Genomic DNA, 21,105 nt, shown 5'->3' with positions numbered 1-21,105 from the left:
GTGAACCAAATCTGAAATATTTTATACTAACGTCAAATGCTCTAACTGTAATGGTCTAAGAGCTTTACAGCTCAGGTTCCTATTATGTTCTAATACAATTGAGGCCTCAGGTCAGAAACCCAATATAATGATGAATATACGGAATTTAATCCTCACCTTACAGCGCTCACATAGCTCGTGTTATGTTCAGTGAGTCATGTGGTGTCATAGCAACCTCTGGAGGAAAAAAAAGAACAAGCCCTGTAATATTGCAAACCTGTTTGTGCTTCTCTCAGCAGCAGGAAAAATAAAAAAGAAATCCACGAGCAGATTATCAAAGCCAGGTAAGAAGAAGCTTTTAGTTCCCAATTTTATATTTACTTGGTCTCTCTGTGGGTGCTGTTGGTTTTCAGCTTGTTACTTGTATAAACAATTGTATAGTTAATTACGGTGTTGATAAATACTGCATATTTCTGACAGTGAATGTCAATCCCTGTAACCTCCATCTGTTTATCTGTCCTCATTGTTTTACAATTATTTATCTTCTGTTTATTTCTCATTGTATCTGTTGCTCTGTGCGGAAATGAATTGTTGGTTAATACAAAACTAATTGACACAATCTAGGTCAAAATAGCCAAACTGGGTATGTATGTGAATTAATTTGTTTTAAAGGGACATTAAAGGCAACCAAACAACTTTCTGTGTGTCAATTAAGTGGTTTGAGTGCAGTGTCCCTTCTGTTTTAACTCAGCAATGTAAAAACATTGCCACTTAGTAGGAACAGTAATCTTTTCATTGCAAGGTTAAGCACACATCTAGTGGCTGTCTTCCTGTCAGCCAATAGAGGTGCTCCCCTGTGAGAACCAAGTTAGACTTGGTTCTCAATCAAATGCTGCTCATATAGAGACTTTTATTGGTGCAGTGTGGTGATTTGCCATACATGGAGAAGCATTGGATTGGCTGAGATTATCAATTTTGGCGGAACAAAACCAGCAGGCACACTTCCTGTTTATATTTTGGTACCTGTCTTAAATAAGTGTGTTAAATGTATAATAAATGTGCTCGCTGTGCCCACAATACTTCTCTATGAAAACAGGACCAGGTGCCTGTAAGAACAGAATTCGATCCCAGAGACTGAAATCCCATTCACAACCTGACAGTCTGCACCAGACTGCTACACTGCGGTCACTATTCACCCAACTCCAGCGCCGATCTCCCTTGACATCATCCGTAACACACCCTCTACCTGAAACTGACCTGGTATAGGCAAATTTATATTCAGGGGTTAGGAGAATACTGTTGGGCACCTGTTTACGTCTCCTTAGTTGGGTTATGGTGTTCTGGATTTAGCGGGGAGGATTTAGTGTAAGCCCTTATTCTCTCCCATGGAGCGTGCAGAGGCTGTATCATATAGCTCCGCCGTACCAGATCAAAGTTAAGCTACGAATCCTAACCTAAGGGGGCCACAGGGGGTTAGCTAGTCAGGCAAGAAATATACAAAACAGTGGCTCATTTTAAGTGCTGAACTGCTCTCTTATACAGAGTAAGGCACAATGCGTGGTTCTCAGTTAACTTAAAAAAGTAAGGGAAAGCAATACAAGAAACAAAACATAAGAAATAAACATAGGCTGACATATATACAGTGGGTAGGATGGTATTAGCAGTAATAGATTAGCCCTATGCCTCTACACGATCTCTGCTTAAGTCAATGCCTCTTTATTCGGGCCGCGTCTGGGAGTAAATGGTACAGTTCTTTCTGGGTCCCATATGTGGGATACGGAGGTGGAATGTGTCACCTGAGCCCTTGTGTCTGATGAGAGTCCCAAAGCTAGCAAGAAAACTGAGGCTTACAAAATATATGTGAGCTTGAGGATGGTGTAATTCTGTACCACCGCTAGGGTTCTTGGCATCAGCCATCGGTAATCTACCTTTGCGTGTTGAAGCTGGGTGGTTATGGGACTTAGTGACTTTCACCATTGCAGTTTATTTAATGTGATGTCTTGAAAAAAGGTGGGTCTGGGTGACTCAAAGTTCACTGGAATCTTGTCCCTGACTGCTGTTAGGATGCAACGTTTGTCTAGGATGAAGTGACAGCGAACAATTACATCTCGCGGAGCTGTAGGTGGTGCTTGTTTAGCTTTGTTGATGCAGAAATGTCCATCCAATTCAAGCTTCTTGGTGTGAGTGTGCGGCAGCAGTGTTGCAGTTAGCCTCCGTAGATAGTGAGGTAGTTCGGTCGGACCTACAGATTCTGGTATTTCCCGAATTTTGATGTTCGTCTGCCGATTTCGATTTTCCATGTTGTCTAGTCTGAGTTGGAGCACTAAGTTAGTGGATTGCAGCTGGCATAGGGTGTCCCCCACATTTTCCACTTCTTGGCGAATATCCATGATGACTTCCTCTGTGTCCTGGACTCTTTGTGGCACTGACTGTATCTCTGTCCGAGCCAGGTTCATGTCAGCATTAAACATTTGCTTCATCTCCCTTATCAACTACCTGATATCAGGCTTTGTGACAGGTGCTAGGTCATGCCCTTCAGCCTGTTGCTCAGGAGGTAGCTGAGGTTGATGAGTTTCCTTGTCCTATTTTTCCTATTTATACACAAAACATCAATTAAAAATATGTGTATTATAACTATCCTGCACTCCTAGAAGCCTCAATCTGCCTCATTCACTATGCTTAGTGCACTTAATCAATTAATATCCCTCAATACCCTTCCATTCCCAAACCCAAATTAAACATGAACAAACAAGTGAGTTGATACATAGTGCTTAAAAATAAAGTGAAAAAGATACCGATGTGCGTTTCGCTGCTGAATGCAGCACCTTTGTCAGGGATCAAACTATGCCTATTGTATTCGCATTTAATGTCTCTGAATTAATGTCACCCCTGTTGTGTCTTGTCTGTTAACTTTATGCCTCAATAAATCTTTGATTGACAAAGGTAAAACTTCACCTTGAAGCATGTTGCCCATCTGTGGTTCAGCACTGTTAGTACTACCTCAGATGTATATAGTTTAAACTTGCATACATACACAGTATAGCTTTATAAAAATGAAATTCATAGCTTGTCAAGTAAATATAGGAACCTGACTATAGAGCTATTTATATACATGCTTATCTGCATTGCTTATATGTGTGGCATAACTGTATCTATGACTTAAACCAAAAATAATTACATAAAAAAAACAGAATTTGAACAGAATTCTGCACACCTCCCACCCCCCCCCCCCAATAAAGAAAAGACAAATACAATTAGCTTAATTAATTTAGAGATTAATTTATTTATGACTATCGCGTATATAGGTATACATATACATAATTATATGATTCAGACTATTTACAAAGCATTGATTTAAAAAAAATTAATCAGGACCAAATGCATCCAGCGGTTTGCACATTCACAAAACACTTCTATTTTGCATGTCAATTGGCCAAGAAAACCGTATCTGCTTGTTATGGCAATTAATACATTTACAAAAAGTAATAGCTGCAACACAAATAAAATTAAAACAGGAAAATACCATACATGTTTTTGTTAGTAATAATTGCTAGTTTTTAGTCTGAATGAGTTGAATGACTTGCTGTTGATGGCAAACTTTGGGTCTCTATAGTTGTCTCTATAGTGCTGGAGGAAAGTAGTGTTGTCTTCCTTCACTTTCTCTCTCTCTCTTGCAATGCAGCCATATTGCCTTTGATATTTTTCTCCTGAAAACAGCTTCTAGAAATGACAAACAAATAGTGCACATCAATCTTTATTTTCAAAGTGCAATATAATGTAACTTGAGTGGAGCAAAGAAAGCCCCGGACATAGTCTTCAGGATGATGTGTTTTGTTAGGACTATTGTACCAAACAGAGAAAGGTAGGGTAAAGGGCAGACTCCCAACCTGGGAGAGGACATGGAAGAGAGAAGAAAGGCAAGGGAAGAGACAGGAAAGGCAGAGAGCAAAGAATAAGACAGCTCAGGGGACAGGAAAGGGACTACCTACCCCTTCTACAGTCCCAGAGTCCATTTACTGCTCCCTGGGTGATCCTCATCCTGTAATTTAAGCCAAGATGACCAAGTGGAGAGATAACACTCCCATCTCCCAACATTCAAGCCAACATTCACTCCCAACATTCTCCCAACATTCAAGCCAACACTCCCATCTCCCAACATTCAAGCCAAGATGACCAAGTGGAGAGATAACACTCCCATCCTAACTATCATGTCCTTCGTGGTTCTAATTTCTTCAACCTTTGTTTGTGCAGATATTTTTTTTAGAGATGGAGATGGCCTTTAGGATCTCTGTATGTGTGCCCTGCCCTTATTTGTTTTTTCATATATAAACCGTTTTTCAAAGTTAAACAGAATGGGAAAAAATGATTGTGTAATATCTGAGGCATAGTACGTTGTATACAAATTAAGTAGCTTACGAACTTTTCTAGCTACTCATTGCGGCATTCATTTTCCATATTGAGATAGTAGCGAAACAATATATCAAACTTACAGTTAATCTGTAACACTGTATTTCATATATTTATACAGTAACCATAGTAATTAATAATAGTAACAATAGCATCTCTATGGCAAAGCATTGGATTGGCTGAGATCATCAAGATTGATGGTTTTATCCACTGGAGGTGGGGTCAACTGCAGCGAGACTTGCATGGTGTGGGAAAAAATGTGAGTAAGGACACCTTTCCCATACTCCCCATGCTCACTGACAGATACACACACTTAGACAAACACACTCAATGACACACACTAACAGACACACACACACACACACACACATAGATACACACTCACAAATGATTATTTGTTTGTTTTATTTTAATTTAAGTCCACCCTGCCTACCTACCTTTAGGAGAGTTGGAGGTGATCGTTTCCATTAGGGTCCAGTGGAGCTGCTGTAGTCTTGCTGTTCTTGTTGTTCTATTAGCTCTGTTCACGAAGGAGCCGAGCAACAAAATGAAAGCTCCCTTCACTCTCCCTCCAGAGCCACCCCAGCCTTCACTTTCCCTCGGTCGGCTGCCCGCCTTTACTATCCTTGGGCTGGCCATCTTGGGGGCTGAATGGGCTGACAAACACCCAGGTGCCAGGAAAAAAAATCCTAGTTGCCATAGCCAAAGCCATGGAGTAAGTGCTACTCTCTTTTGGTGGTGAGTAGTGTCAGCAAACATCACTAGCTACGAAACGGCAGCCTGCTATAAATGCTGTCCTCCGTTAAATAGTTTATTATCATACATTCATGTGACTTCGACTGCTGTAAGACAAGAAAATCATGAAAACAAAAATATACATTCAACCAGTTTTTGACAACTTTAGCCTTGCATAGTGATTGTAACAGCAAATATAAAGCATATAAAGTGTAGACAGTAATAATTGTATGAAATGTATTAAACATTATATTGTTTTTTTTCCCGATCTAACAGTTGCTCACCTAGAGGGTCTCCAAAGTGAGAAAAGTTAGCTTACAGAGATATGCTAGTGTAACCAAGAGTTGGGCAGCTAAGGCTTTGTGTTATAAGATTGTGGTACAATCCCATAACTTTAAAGTTAAACAAAATAGAACTATTCAAAGTTAGATTAAATAATAGATAATGTGATTTTGGTGGCTGACACCAAATTCAGTTCTATGGAGTTGTAGTTATGCTAACCTAACTGAACGTGTATGCTGAAAGAAATCTCTCTCGATGTCCATTTGAGAAGTGACAATGGGTCATGCGATCTATTTGGACTGTTTGTGGTTGTGTATCGTTTTCCAGATAAGATCCACTATAGATGGAGAGGAGGCTTTCGGGGGGTATGGAAGTTCTCTTTCCACTCTGTAAGGGTTTTCTAGCCTTAAGCTGGGGAGTGAATCTGGTGTAAGGTACCATTCCACCAGATCAATAGCCTCATAGGATGCCCTCATATACAAGTCATGTGGTTGTGGAGAAGTTGGGTAAATGGAGGAAATTCAGGGTGTTTAGACACAGTTGCTGCGGAGAGGTCAGAAAACATGCTGATGAAATGAGTGGCACTGGAAAAGATCTCAGTTTTCATGCTACGGCTATGTGCGCCTCTTTGGAGGAAAAATAGTGGAGACGCACTATCACGTCTCTTGGAGTGTCTGCTGGTATTTTCCATGGTTTGGCCAACCTATGGACCCTATCAATCAGCCAGTTTAGATCTTTCAGGCTTGGTGATGTAGCTTTGAAGTAAGAAAGGAGGTAAGGGTGTAGGTCCTCTCTGGTAAAACTTTCTGGAATTCCTCTAAGCCTGACATTGTTTCAGCATCTGCTACTTTTGTTAATGGGATGTATAGTTAGCCTCAGTTAATGTGTTTTTTTTCCCACAACTTCATTATGTGCTGGACAGAACTCGTCAAGCTTCCCTTATAGGTTGTTCGGGGGCTCTCCCAATGCTTGTATGTCTTTGTGCAAGTCAGCTGTGATTGCGTGGAAGTCAGCTTGAAGTGTGGTCCTTACGTCTTGCAGCATAGTGTGGATACTGCTTTCTGATGCCGGGTAAGTATCAAAGAGCTTAGCCAGTACCTCAGATTCGGAGGCTGTATCCAAAGGGAATAAACACTTTATTGTTTAACCTGAGTCAAGCCAGGTTGTTAAAACTGCAAGCTTATATATGTCATAACAGATTCACTTTAAAATTATCATTCACTTGCATAAAAGCAAGTGAACAATAAGTTGTAAATGTGCATTCTGCTGGATGCATTAGATTCCAAATTGTATTGCTATTATTCCTTTGTAAATCTTCCAATCCTATACTTTATATAGAGTTTGGAAGCGAAAGCACTTCTTTTAATCCAGACACTAAATGCATCCATGTGATTGCTGCAGATTTCTTTGGGTCAATCGAGTTCTGACCTGTCATAGACTTACCAGCACCTGGCGCCTGTGCCGCTCCCTGCCTCGTGCAGAATGCACTACGCTGCCAAAATGCTCCATATGGCCGTGCAGCCTAAATTGGAAAATAAGACTTACCTTCGGTCCCGCGAATGCCTCCCTCTGCAAAGATGTTAAGATGCTGCCCGCTCTAAGGACATGTCCTTAAATAAATTAGAAAAATATGATGTCACTCCCTAAAAGGGACTACGTCATCCAGGCGACCCTGTTTGGCGTTGCAGAGATGACATGGACCAATGAGAAAACTACTTCAAGCCTGTTCAGGCCCTTACTTATTGCCCAATCGTGGTTTCTGTTTAGTTACACATGTAGTGCCCCTGTGACTCTCTTGTGATTTGCTGTTATTGACCTTGGCTTTGTTTTGACTCTATTAACCTCTGGTATACTGACACGGTTTGTTTATTGACCTGTGTATTTCTATTATCCTGACCTTGATTGTTTGTTGTGTATCTCTGTATTCCTGGCCACGGCTATTCCTGACTTTGTTTTTCTCTTGTATTACTTTAAATCTGGCCACTCTAAGAACCGGTAAAAAATCCTGTGTGTGGTAACAGCAACCGTGGCATGACTGTATTTGGCTTTAGTAAATATGAGAATTGGCATTGCGGTCAGAATTGGGTAATTTTGCGTTGTTTAGTGAATAAACAGCTTAAAACAGATAAAACAGCTTGTAAATTCAGGACAAACCCTGGGACAAAGAGGTATGTAGATGACATCTACAAATGTGACGGGTACTTGTTCTTTTGATGCCCTAGTGTCAAATGTGTCAGGGGCTATAAACCTGTAAGTTGGGAGCTTTTCCCTTGATTTATTATTGTTGGTTACTCTTTCCTAATGATTTAATATTTTTGTAAATAAAAAATAAATGTAAAGTTTAACTTAAAAAAAATGTTCAACATATTAATATATCAAAAATATATCTTACATAGAAAATATATTAATACAGTGAAACCTAGGTTCTGGAACGCTCCCGTACTCAAACAATTCGGTATCCAAACAAAATATTTGAGAAAAAAAGTCTCTTTATTAGAACAAAACTCGATATTAGAACAAAATCACACAGCATTAACCTCGATGGCACCACTTTGGAACCTCGTTGGTATGACACATCGGCCTCTTAGCACTAGACAAAGCCAACAGAGCTCCATTCTGTCTTCAAACAAAACCCCATTCTATCAGCAAACAGCTCCATTCTGTCAGCAAGTTACATTTTCATTTAATTTACATTGTGTTTATTGGTTATCTGTATGATTTTTTGCATTTAAGGTATTAATAAACTGTAAAATGTGTGTTAAAATGCTGTACTTTTGGGGGTCTGGAACATATTAATCCACTGGCGTACATACAGCGGTCGCAGGGGTCGCAGCTGTGACCGGGCCCATCACTCCAGGGGGCCCGGCCGCACTGCCGGTTGTTAAAACTGCAAGCTTATATATGTCATAACAGATTCACTTTAAAATTATCATTCACTTGCATAAAAGCAAGTGAACAATAAGTTGTAAATGTGCATTCTGCTGGATGCATTAGATTCCAAATTGTATTGCTATTATTCCTTTGTAAATCTTCCAATCCTATACTTTATATAGAGTTTGGAAGCGAAAGCACTTCTTTTAATCCAGACACTAAATGCATCCATGTGATTGCTGCAGATTTCTTTGGGTCAATCGAGTTCTGACCTGTCATAGACTTACCAGCACCTGGCGCCTGTGCCGCTCCCTGCCTCGTGCAGAATGCACTACGCTGCCAAAATGCTCCATATGGCCGTGCAGCCTAAATTGGAAAATAAGACTTACCTTCGGTCCCGCGAATGCCTCCCTCTGCAAAGATGTTAAGATGCTGCCCGCTCTAAGGACATGTCCTTAAATAAATTAGAAAAATATGATGTCACTCCCTAAAAGGGACTACGTCATCCAGGCGACCCTGTTTGGCGTTGCAGAGATGACATGGACCAATGAGAAAACTACTTCAAGCCTGTTCAGGCCCTTACTTATTGCCCAATCGTGGTTTCTGTTTAGTTACACATGTAGTGCCCCTGTGACTCTCTTGTGATTTGCTGTTATTGACCTTGGCTTTGTTTTGACTCTATTAACCTCTGGTATACTGACACGGTTTGTTTATTGACCTGTGTATTTCTATTATCCTGACCTTGATTGTTTGTTGTGTATCTCTGTATTCCTGGCCACGGCTATTCCTGACTTTGTTTTTCTCTTGTATTACTTTAAATCTGGCCACTCTAAGAACCGGTAAAATATCCTGTGTGTGGTAACAGCAACCGTGGCATGACTGTATTTGGCTTTAGTAAATATGAGAATTGGCATTGCGGTCAGAATTGGGTAATTTTGCGTTGTTTAGTGAATAAACAGCTTAAAACAGATAAAACAGCTTGTAAATTCAGGACAAACCCTGGGACAAAGAGGTATGTAGATGACATCTACAAATGTGACGGGTACTTGTTCTTTTGATGCCCTAGTGTCAAATGTGTCAGGGGCTATAAACCTGTAAGTTGGGAGCTTTTCCCTTGATTTATTATTGTTGGTTACTCTTTCCTAATGATTTAATATTTTTGTAAATAAAAAATAAATGTAAAGTTTAACTTAAAAAAAATGTTCAACATATTAATATATCAAAAATATATCTTACATAGAAAATATATTAATACAGTGAAACCTCGGTTCTGGAACGCTCCCGTACTCAAACAATTCGGTATCCAAACAAAATATTTGAGAAAAAAAGTCTCTTTATTAGAACAAAACTCGATATTAGAACAAAATCACACAGCATTAACCTCGATGGCACCACTTTGGAACCTCGTTGGTATGACACATCGGCCTCTTAGCACTAGACAAAGCCAACAGAGCTCCATTCTGTCTTCAAACAAAACCCCATTCTATCAGCAAACAGCTCCATTCTGTCAGCAAGTTACATTTTCATTTAATTTACATTGTGTTTATTGGTTATCTGTATGATTTTTTGCATTTAAGGTATTAATAAACTGTAAAATGTGTGTTAAAATGCTGTACTTTTGGGGGTCTGGAACATATTAATCCACTGGCGTACATACAGCGGTCGCAGGGGTCGCAGCTGTGACCGGGCCCATCACTCCAGGGGGCCCGGCCGCACTGCAGACCCCTGCAACCGGGTACCCGCCATCATCTTTTGCGGCCCCTGCCCACGCGGCAAACCGCTGGGGCCACCGTCCAATAGGTCCATCGGGTGGCCCATGCTGTCAGGGACACCCGATGGAGATGGATTGTCAGGGGGCCTGGTCAGAGCTGGACGCTTTAACAGCGCGACTGGGCCCCCTGTGATGAGATCATCACTGCTAATACTGAGAGCCCGCGCGGGAGGAAGAACAGGGAGTCAGAGTGGGAACTCTGACTCCCATCAACCTGAGCCACCACTGGACCCCAGGGAAAGTCACCCTCCTGCACCTAAAAGGTAGTAAACAGGAAGGTGACAAATATTATGTGTGTGTGTGTTTGTTTGTATGTATGTGTCTGTCTATCTGTCTTTATTTATGTGTGCCTGTCTGTTTGTGTGTATGTGTCTTTGTATGTCTTGTGTGTCCGTCCGTCTGTCTGTCTGTATGTGTCTATCTGTCTGTATGTATGTATGTATGTCTGTCTGTTTGTATGTATGTATATGTCTTTGTATGTATGTTTGTCTTGTGTGTGTGTGTCTGTATGTATGTGTGTGTGCCTGTCTGTTTTTATGTACGTATGTGTCTTTGTATGTATGTATGTGTCTGTGTGTATGTGTGCCTGTCTGTTTGTCTGTATGTATGTGTTGTATGTGTGTATGTATCTGTATGTATGTGTGTCTCTATATGTTTGTGTGTGTGTGTGTGTGTGTCTGTCGGGGGGGTGAGTTAGAGGGGAGTGGGGGGGGGAGTTAGAGGAGGGAGGGAGCCCATTGATCAGTTTCGCACCGGGCCCCATGGGTTATGTGTATGCCACTGGATTAATCTAATTTACATCAATTCTTATGTAAAATTTTGATTCGGTTTTGAAACAACTCGGTCCTCAAACAGCCTTCTGGAACGGATTTAGTTCGAGTTCCGAGTTTCTACTGTATATCAAAAAATATAGAATGTACTAAATGAAAATATCCTTCATGACATTAAATCATTTTAAAAGTTTATAAAAAATATTAAATCACCTGGAAAGCTTATCCAATAATGTTAAATTGAGACCTACGTTAATTCAGTGGAAGTCTGGCTACTTATAGTGCTAAGTAAACGTGTTTGCTGTTCCACAGCTGAGGAACAGGTTAATCAAATTGCCAACCTCTCTCCCTATTCTTAAATTTCCCACTTTTTCAGTTTCTCTATATTTCTCTTGTTTATAATAACTAAATGACAAGTGTCTTGTGCAATACTGCATGTGGCATTTTTTTTGTAATTGTAAAACCAATAAAGTTTAAATTGGAAAACAAAATGGGAGCACATGAAAAAAGGCTGACACAAATGATGCATTATTTTATTCAGTGGTGATAATTACATTTTAATTTGTCCATTCCATTTTAAAATTCTATTTAAAAAAAAATCTATTTTTGCAGGATTTTGGACCTTGGCTGTGTTTGTTATCCCTGCACATCTATGGAAAGAAAGCAGCTTAAAAAAGAAGTGGAGAAACTTCTGTAAGTACAGATTTATATATACGTGTGTGTGTATATACAGATATACAGATTTATATATATATATATATATATATATATATATATATATATATATATATATATATATGTGTGTGTGTGTGTGTGTATATATATGTTATTTTAATTTGAAATATACACTAATAGAATTATTAATTAAATGGGAAATTCAAAGTGAATATCTAATTTAAGTAGTAAATAGCTGAACTGGAAAAATCCTTCACTAAAGTCCAAATGTTCCTGTACTGACTGAGACAAAACCATAGAGCTACGTACATTCAGACTGCAAAATCCATACATTGTTCATGCAATTACAAGTCATCCCCGCAAGCCACCATCCATGGATGTTGGGTTGGGGATCTAACTAATTAAATAATGGGGTGGTGTACATGCTATTGTCAGCAAAGAACAAAAAGTTCAAAAATAAGAATCTCCTAAAGACACTTGAGGGTGCCAGACACCAGTGGTATGCATAAAGAGTAATATAATTATCAATCTTGCCGCTGTTATATAAAGCAGTGATGTATAAAACTCAATTGCAGGATAAGGGAGAGAATGGAATGTAAAGTTGTAAGATTTATTGCACAGAGAAACATAAAAAACATGTATGTAAAAGAAGACTTACAAGAATATTGGCACAGATCTGTAAGTGTTCTTTTGTATACATGTTTTTTTTTTGTGTTTGTGCATTAAAATTTAGAACTTTACATTTTATTACAAAACATAATGATTAATTTCTTGTCATCCTGTCCATCTACAATCTGTGGAAATGTAAGGACTTTTTCTATTTCTGTCTAGAAGCCTGAATACAGCATGACTGTCAGCATATATATTGTAACTTTTGTTTATAAAATTTAGTTAGAGTCTCACAACATTTTGTGTGTGAGATACACAAATGTAGCGGCATACACAACAGGTAATTTTTAGTAATAGAAATGCATTGATCCAAAAACTGCTGAAAATAGCTTTGCATTTTGTTAAAAAGCAAACCAAAACACAATATATAGTGTGTTCTGTGTAAGAAGTAGATTGGTATATGTGGATCGGGGGAAATGTGAAACTATTATGGATTTTAACTGATGATAATGGTGTCACTAGGGAAATTAAAAATGGATAAATGGGTTAGATTATTGGGTCCCCCTAGTTTTTTTTTTTTTTTTTTTAATAAAGGAAAAAATGAAAGGCACCCTTTTAAACTTAACCCTTATCTGCACTCGGAAAATTTCCCATTTTTGCAGACCAACATGCCTCTGATAAAGTCATCAGTTCTGACTGTTGTCCAGTCCAATGCTTATTAAAGAGAAGCTGTGCTCTCTCTAGCAAGCTTTTCATAATGCAGAATTAAACTGACGATGTCAAACATCTGACAGCCACTAGAGGCATGTTCTCTGATAAATATAAACATTGCCATTTCTCTGACACTGTTAGTGTAAACAAGCAGCATGTATTTACTTGCCTAGTAATAATCTGACCCCTATCTCTTATCTAGCATGGTGCCAAAAAGATTGGCAAAAAATACAAATGCAAAAATGTGTCAGCTCATACAACCTGTCTACGAACAGGCCCATAATGTATACCTTGGACACACATAATGCATACAGGGGATGTATTTTGGCCATGAACGCAACCTATTCGCTGTCACATTTACAGTACTGCTATGAATACGTTATGCTTATTGGTCTATCAAAAAAACAGAGGACATATAATTGTAATCTATATATTTCTAGCAATTTGGTTATCACAGCATATTTATCTTTAAGGTGTAAATCAAGTGATAAGTGGGTGCAAGGTCCACTTCAATATTTCTGTGTCCATTTCTTTTTATTTTTACCAGTAGAATTATTTCTTTTTGAAGGGGTGACTATGTTGGAACTACTCTTCGAGAAAAGGAGTTTGATCCAAAGGGGCGAAAAGAATCCACATTGCTGGATGAAATGGTATGTAGACTCATTATCTTAGTTCCTGACACTAGAAATGGAAGCTGTTTCACAGCAATAATACTGATAATAATAAAAGAACTGCAACAATCTCTAGATAGGTAGTATGTATCAAATTAAAATCCACATGAATGCCAGGACCCATGGTTTCTCAGCAGAATATTGCCTAGAGAATAACACTGCCTCCGCTGGCCTGCCTTCTTCCCATAGTGCATCCTGCTGCCATCTCTTTACCAGGCTAACGACAAACATGCACCCTGATCTAAAACAAAACATGATTCCTCGGACCAGGAATTCTTCTATTGCTCAATGGTCCAGTTCTAATGCTCACGTCCCCACGGAAGGTGCTTAATGTATCACGCTTGCATCATAACATTTATCTGAAACAAGAGATGCATAACGAACACACAGGTAAATAATAAAAAAAAGTTCAGATATGTAGGGGCATCCACTTCTATACAGCATGTGTATCAAGAAAATATGGTGCAAAAGGTTGCAGACCACTCCTCTAGGTGGTACCATCAAAGATACTATAGAAAAAGTAAATCGCACACATAATAGCCAATGTATGAAAAAATAAGCTTTATTTGATGACACAAAAATAAAAATAAGTAAGTAAATAAATAAGATTCTAATGAAACATGATTCATATATATGTAACAGGATCTTCCTCTTTATGCCCCCCTTTACTCTGGGGTCCTTCACCCCGGTTACCTCATTTTGCTCGGTAGGCGATCTTGAGCCTCCACCAATTGGGAGATGGCGTACCCACTTATGGCAGGGCCTCCACGAAGCTGGACATCCAGAGTGTGGATGTGGGGTCCCGCTGGGAACAAGGTTATATCAGCAACAACTGACACAGGGTTATCTATTTAAAGAATTCTGTATTGCACAGCAGAATTTAACGCAACATGTGATATACACCAATAGAATACAATATAATTAAAACGGGGTCATAATGGAGTACCTCACATATATGCCCACCCACAGTAACACTGCGCCCTCCTTCTCCCTTCCTTAGGCCTTCGCCCTAGTGGCCGTTGGGTACCAGAGGTCGGTGCATTTAGTTGGGGCCCAGTAAGCTGTTTGTAATCCACCGATGGGTCTGGAAAACTGTAGAGGGCTTCCACTAATCAGTAAGAATAGGGGTCCAGTCTTTAAACTGTGCAGCCCAAAGTCAGGGTGCCCTGCTGTGTACACGGGGAGAGTATGGAGGCTTACCACACCGAATGTAATCAGGGCCAGTCAGAAGGGGAAACACTGCTTCTTGCTGCTTCTGGGATCTTCTCTCTCCTTCCGTAGCAAGAAACCGCTCTGTACCTGAGTCAGGATGTAGATGACTGCTGAAATCCTCCTTCTAGTTGGGGTTCACTCTGGACTCAGCAGCTCTCACTCCGGAAACCTCTTTCTCCCGCTGTGCAGGGTTCCTTCTCCTCCCTTCTCTGAACTGCAACTGCCAAAAACCTCCAGCCGAAACTGAAATGGAGACATGCACATATCCGGTCAGGTGCTGCAGGAGTTCCCCCTCTGCTGGTCACTCCATAGGAACTGCAGGATAGTTCTTAAAGCAGAAATCACTGTGTTCCAGAGGGGTTACATATAATATATTTATTATATACAGAAATCACTTTTTAGCAATATAAGCAATTCCTATAGATACTATGTGAATCAATGAGTGAAAAAAAAAAGATAGGAAAAGGTGGATAACAAAAACAATAAATATACAATAGACAAGGCATAGGATAATTGCTGTATAAGAGACACTTTACCTAGTTATTGTGACCAGAAGACCCCGCATCATCTAACATTTTGGTACAAAAATGCCTTTGTCTTGTTTTTGGTTTTTTTATACATGGGATATTAGGTGTGCAATTGACTTATTCTAAAGTAAATAATAGAACAAGAATTGTGTTTATAGATTGCTTTTCAGACAAACTTAATTCAAATTATGTAACTTTACACATTTTTTTTTTTCCATTTATGCATTCATCCTTTATAGACTTTTCGGGAATGAAAACCTTTACACAGTATACTGTGTCCTTTATCTTGAAATATTTCCCACATGGTCTGAAATGTTAGTATAAAAGTAAAAATATTTATTTTCACATATATAGTAAGCGTGACAAAAAATATATTCAAAGAGCCTGCTTATAGGTATTTGTCGGGACCTTAAAGACATGATTATAAAAAAACAACAACCAGAAAACAAGTGTTGCGTTTTAAATTATACTTAAAGGGACACTCCAGGCACCCAGATCACTTCTGCCCATTAGAGTGGTCTGGGTGCCAACTCCCACTACTCTTAACTCTGCAGCTGTAATTATTGCAGTTTTTTTATGAACTGCAATAATTACCTTGCAGGGTTAACTCCACCTCTAGTGGCTGTCTACTAGACAGCCACTAGAGGGCCCTTCCTGATTCATAGCAAAGATTTTCTTTGCTAGAGCGTCGCTGGACGTCCTCACGCTGTGTGAGTTCCTCCAGCATCGCTCAGTTCCCCATAGGTAAGCATTGAAAATCTTTTTCAATGCTTTCCTATGGGGAGACCTAACGCGCGTGTACGGGTTGTTTTCCTGGCACTGGAGTTTCCCTTTAACATCCAGTTGTCAAAAAGGATTCTGTAAAAAATTAACAAACACAATCTAGTGCAGATTATTGTTATTAAAAATTGTTGATATACGCATATGTGGGTTACGCTCACATTTACCAGAGCCCTACTAAACCTGGCTCTGGGTGATAAAAGCTACACTTGAGAGGGAATAACTCCCACAACGCTCAGACCAGAAGACCTTTATTCCAAAAAGGGCAATCGTTATTATTATTATTATTATTGCAATTTATATAGCGCCAACAGATTCCGTAGCGCTTATGAGTAATAGCTGCAGGGATGGCAGACCCAGGAAACCCCAATGGCACAGCATAACATTACATTTATTGCAAGAAACAAATTAAAACTGCTTACACGAAGCAATGGTGGGTATACCATACAGTAATCTCACAAACGAGCAGAACGCGGATAAAAAGCTGACTTGCATGCAATACTTTTGGGTTTTGTCAGTTGCTGGGTACAAGCTCTGCCTCCCAGTGACGTATCCAGTGATGCGTTTCGCCCGCCCCTATTCCTCCGGGCTTCGTCAGACCTTAAATACATAACTAGCAGTACAGCTTACTGATGACATCAAAAGAATATAAAAATAACTATGGTCTTAATTTAATTTTGCCAAGTAAATGAAAGCTAAAACGTTTTTACGTGATTCTGAGAGTGAACGGGTTAAGGATATGTTCATTGGTACATAGCAATGATCATTTTTCTGCTAGCAGTGTTTCAGATGCTTTTTACAGTCTAACTGCTTCACCTATATTTTCACCTATTGTGAAATAACCCTGCATGAGTGACAGAAGAGTAAACAACATATTGGGCTTAGATTATTAAATGTCATGATGTCTATGGGGATATTTAAAGGACCACTATAGGCACCCAGACCACTTCAGCATAATGAAGTGGTCTGGGTGCCTGGTCCAGCTAGGATTAATCCTTTTTTCTATAAACATAGCAGTTTCAGAGAAACTGCTATGTTTATATTTGGGTTAATCCAGCCTCTAGTGGCTGTCTCATTGACAGCCGCTAGAGGCGCTTGTGTGCTTCTCACTGTGATTTTCACAGTGAGAAGACGCCTGCGTCCATAGGAAAGCATTGTGACTGTTAAACAACATTATACGTCTACCACTTCTTCAAGTTAAGTTGTAATTATGTTTTTGTATTTTAGGCTCATTATGACCTCGCTATTGGTGTTGCATTACAGTGGCTTAGCACATCTGATGAGCTGAAAAAAGGAAATATGTAAGTATGCATTACATTTTTGCTATATCAGTTTAAATTTTGTGCTACTTAATATGCCACAACTCTTTGCTAGTGAACAATCTCCTTAATCTCTTTTCTTAAATGTATTAAAGCATATCCATTAAACAGTGAGTTGACATCGGTTTAGCAATTTTTTTTGGGTAAAAAAATGACTCTTTTTCAAATATTGTAATGAATTTGTCGCATGCTTTATTCAGACCAAATCATCCTATATCATCAACCTTCCTCTGTCTCAGAATAATGCATTTTTTATTTTATTGATAATTATTCAGAAAGATTTTATTATATTATGGAGATTATGAACTCAATATGACTATTAATAATACTCCCAAGCTTTCTCGGTTAGGAGAATGCGCCCTTATCAGTCTGTAGCTATAGAGCCCTAGCTTCCTCTACCGCAGAGGTCATGTGCTATTTAAGACATACAGGGGGGAATTATCAAAGCAGAAACATATGTATTATGGATGCAAAATGCTAAGTAATAAACAACCATTATAGAAAACTATAGAATATCTCTTAACATTTAATGTATTGCATCCAGCTTCACACCTGTTTTGGCAAATCATCCTCATAATTTTTAAACAACGTAAAGCTGATAATTCTCTGACATGCTCCATTCCTCAACCCCGTGCTATCCCTGTCCTGCATACATACATACCAATTTTTGTTTCTTAACTAAATTGTACCACTCTTTACCTAAATGATCATAACCTAATTTATTAGGCAGGGTAGGCACAATTTAGCAGAGTTAAGATGTTGATGTTGTGGATGTGCTGGCAAAGCATTAGGGGATAAGTAGTCAACCACATCTGCAGTGCCAAAGGTTGCCTACCCCTGCTATATAGTATAAACGGCACGGTAATATTAAATTGGCATCCTGTACCTAGATTATTTTAGAAATGCTAAAACAAGATTTTATTTTCTGGATAAAAATTTACTCTACAGTGAGGGAAAAAAGGATTTGCTCCTCTGCTGATTTTGAACGTTTGCCCACTATCAAAGAAATGATCAGTCTATAATTTTAATGGTAGGTGTATTTTAACAGTGAGAGACAGAATAACAGAAAAAATAAAAATCTAGAAAAACGCATTTAAAAAAAGTTATAAATTGATTTGTCAGTGAGTGAAATAAGTATTTGACCCCTTCGACTTAGTAGTGGCAAAACCCTTGTTGGCAATCACAGAGGTCAGATGTTTCTTGTAGTTGGCCGCCATGTTTGCACACATCTCAGGATTGATTTTGCCCCACTTCTCTTTGCAGATCCTCTCCAAGTCATTAAGGTTTCGAGGCTGACGTTTGACAACTCGAACCTCCACAGATTTTCTATGGGATTAAGGTCTGGAGACTAGCTAGGCCACTCCAGTACCTTAATGTGCTTCTTCTTGAGCCACTCCTTTGTTGCCTTGGCTGTGTTATTTGGGTCATTGTAAGGCTGGAATAGCCATCGGTGACCCATTTTCAATGTCCTGGCTGAAGTAAGGAGGTTTTCACCCAAGATTTGACGGTACATGGCCCCCATTCATCGTCCCTTTGATGCAGTTGTCCTGTCCCCTTAGCAGAACCCCCCCCCCCCAGAGCATATTGTTTCCACCTACATGTTTGATGGTGGGGGTGGTGTTCTTGGGGTCATATGCTGCATTCCTTCTCCTCCAAAAACGGCGAGTTGAGTTGATGCCAAAGAGCTCGATTTTGGTCTCATCTGACCACAACACTTTCACCCAGTACTCCTCTAAATCATTCAGATGTTCATTGGCAAGCTTCAGATGGGCCTGTAAACGTGCTTTCTTAAACAGGGGGACCTTGCAGGTGCTGCAGGATTTCAATCCTTCACGGCATAGTGTGTTACCAATTGTTTTCTTGGTGACTATGGTCCCAGCTGCCTTGAGATCATTAACAAGATTCTCCTGTGTAATTCTGGGCTGATTCCTCACCATTCTCATGATCATTGAAACTCCACGAGGTGAGATCTTGCATGGAGCACCAGACCGAAGGAGCCTAACAGTTTTTTTGTGTTTCTTCCATTTGCGAATAATCGCACCAACTGTTGTCACCTTCTCACCAAGCTGCTTGGCGATGGTCCTGTAGCCCATTCCAGCCTTGTGTAAGTCTACAATCTTGTCCCTGACATCCTTGAACAGCTCTTTGGTCTTGGCCATGGTGGAGAGTTTGGAATTTGATTAATTTGATTGCTTCTGTGGACAGGTGTCTTTTATACAGGTAACAAGCTGAGATTAGGAGCACTCCCTTTAAGAGAGTGCTCCTAATCTCAACTGGTTACCTGTATAAAAGACACCTGGGAGCCATAAATCTGGCTGATTGATAGGGGATCAAATATTTATTTCACTCATTGACATGCAAATCAATTTATAACTTTTTTGACATGTGTTTTTATGGATTTTTCTTTGTTATTCTCTCTCTCACTTTTAAAATACACCTACCATTAAAATGATAAACTGATCATTTCTTTGTCAGTGGTCAAACGTTTAAAATCCGCAGGGGATCAAATACTTTTTCCCCTCACTGTATTTTTCTAGAAATCGCAGGATGTAAAATTACCTAATTCATTTTGTGTTAACTTTGTAGAAAGTTGCCTCTGAACCAACACAAATACCCCAATAGGATGGAAAGGGAAGCTATGATTTTATCCACTTTTGCAGGAACAGTAATGGTAAGAATCCAATAAATTATTATATATATATATATATTATCAAAAGTTAATGGGTCAATTTAACCCGTGGCAAATGGCAATTACAACATGTCAAGGCATTGTATCATACTGTGGGGAAACAATTAATAATGCTTTGGCGCAACAGACATCCCTTTTCTTTAGATGTTGCATTGATTTAAGGTGGATATTCTATGGACCCATATGAAACTGATGGACCTTTCACTACTGGTATTAAACAGTGACTGCCATATTTGCATTATGGTGTGTTCATAATAATTATATAGTTACAGTTATATAAACTACATGTCAATTCTCCATTATGGTCCAATTCAAACCAGGAACAGTAAGTCAGTGAATTGTTATTATAGATGTTGTTTAAACACGTGAATTGTGGACAAACGTATAGGCTATGGCCTTCTTTAAATCACAAAGTATGTCTATGCATAATTTTATTTGATTATTCTGAAAGGATAAATCAATTTACATGTCCTGTTGAGAAAATATAGATCATTATGGGCCATCTGTTGTTACTCAGTTCAGAAGCTATCCATATCATACATTTACAACAGAATCATCTACCAGTGGAAGATGTGTTTGAAATTTATGGGAACAAAAATTCAGCAACACAGCTTCAGAATTCAACCAAGGTAAGATTTTTTTTTAATGAAATATTAAATTAACTGAGAATGTTCATCTTGGAAGTTCTTCAACAATTTACTTGGACCCAATTCATGTCAGTTTGACTACTGAACATAGGATGGTCCCTTAGCAAGAGTCTTCTTGAGGTCAAAAGAGAGCACAGTGTTTAAAAGAAAGGATGAGCACTTCAAACTGGGGTACAGATACAATTTGGCAAAAAGAAAGACATCTAAATATAGCAGCATATGCTCTATTTGTGGAAAAAATTTTTTTTTTTCAACCTCCTTTTGGTCTCTCTTCAGCCTGGCTTGAAAAAGGCCTGTAAGGGGTTGCAACATTTACATTTATTCAACAAATGTTAGTTGCATAAGATGCAACTAAGGCACTTATACATGCCCTTATCATTTCTGACCTTGATTATTATAACTTGCTTTTTATCAACCTTCCCAATACCCACATCGCCCTTTTTTAATCTG

At 39.1% G+C, this 21,105-nt stretch overlaps 1 protein-coding gene across 2 annotated transcripts in view; it reads left to right on the top strand.

Moving 5' to 3' along the window:
• Nucleotides 1–236: 236 nt before the first annotated feature.
• The window catches only part of C8H2orf80 (chromosome 8 C2orf80 homolog), a 43,134-nt gene continuing 22,265 nt past the window's right edge, over nt 237–21,105 (top strand). The window contains exons 1-6 of one of the 2 annotated variants that reach the window (XM_063428807.1): nt 237–323; nt 11,428–11,508; nt 13,379–13,460; nt 17,228–17,301; nt 19,906–19,990; nt 20,560–20,637. In XM_063428807.1, the coding sequence (XP_063284877.1) occupies nt 11,468–11,508; nt 13,379–13,460; nt 17,228–17,301; nt 19,906–19,990; nt 20,560–20,637 (360 nt within the window). In that variant the 5' untranslated portion in view covers nt 237–323; nt 11,428–11,467. Of the gene's footprint in view, nt 324–11,427; nt 11,509–13,357; nt 13,461–17,227; nt 17,302–19,905; nt 19,991–20,559; nt 20,638–21,105 lie in introns of those variants that run through there. The other variant, XM_063428808.1, reaches the window with a different exon arrangement.

Source organism: Pelobates fuscus, chromosome 8 (assembly GCF_036172605.1).
Source record: "Pelobates fuscus isolate aPelFus1 chromosome 8, aPelFus1.pri, whole genome shotgun sequence".
Classification (NCBI taxonomy): domain Eukaryota; kingdom Metazoa; phylum Chordata; class Amphibia; order Anura; family Pelobatidae; genus Pelobates; species Pelobates fuscus.
This window is presented reverse-complemented; position numbering and strand designations above follow the sequence as displayed.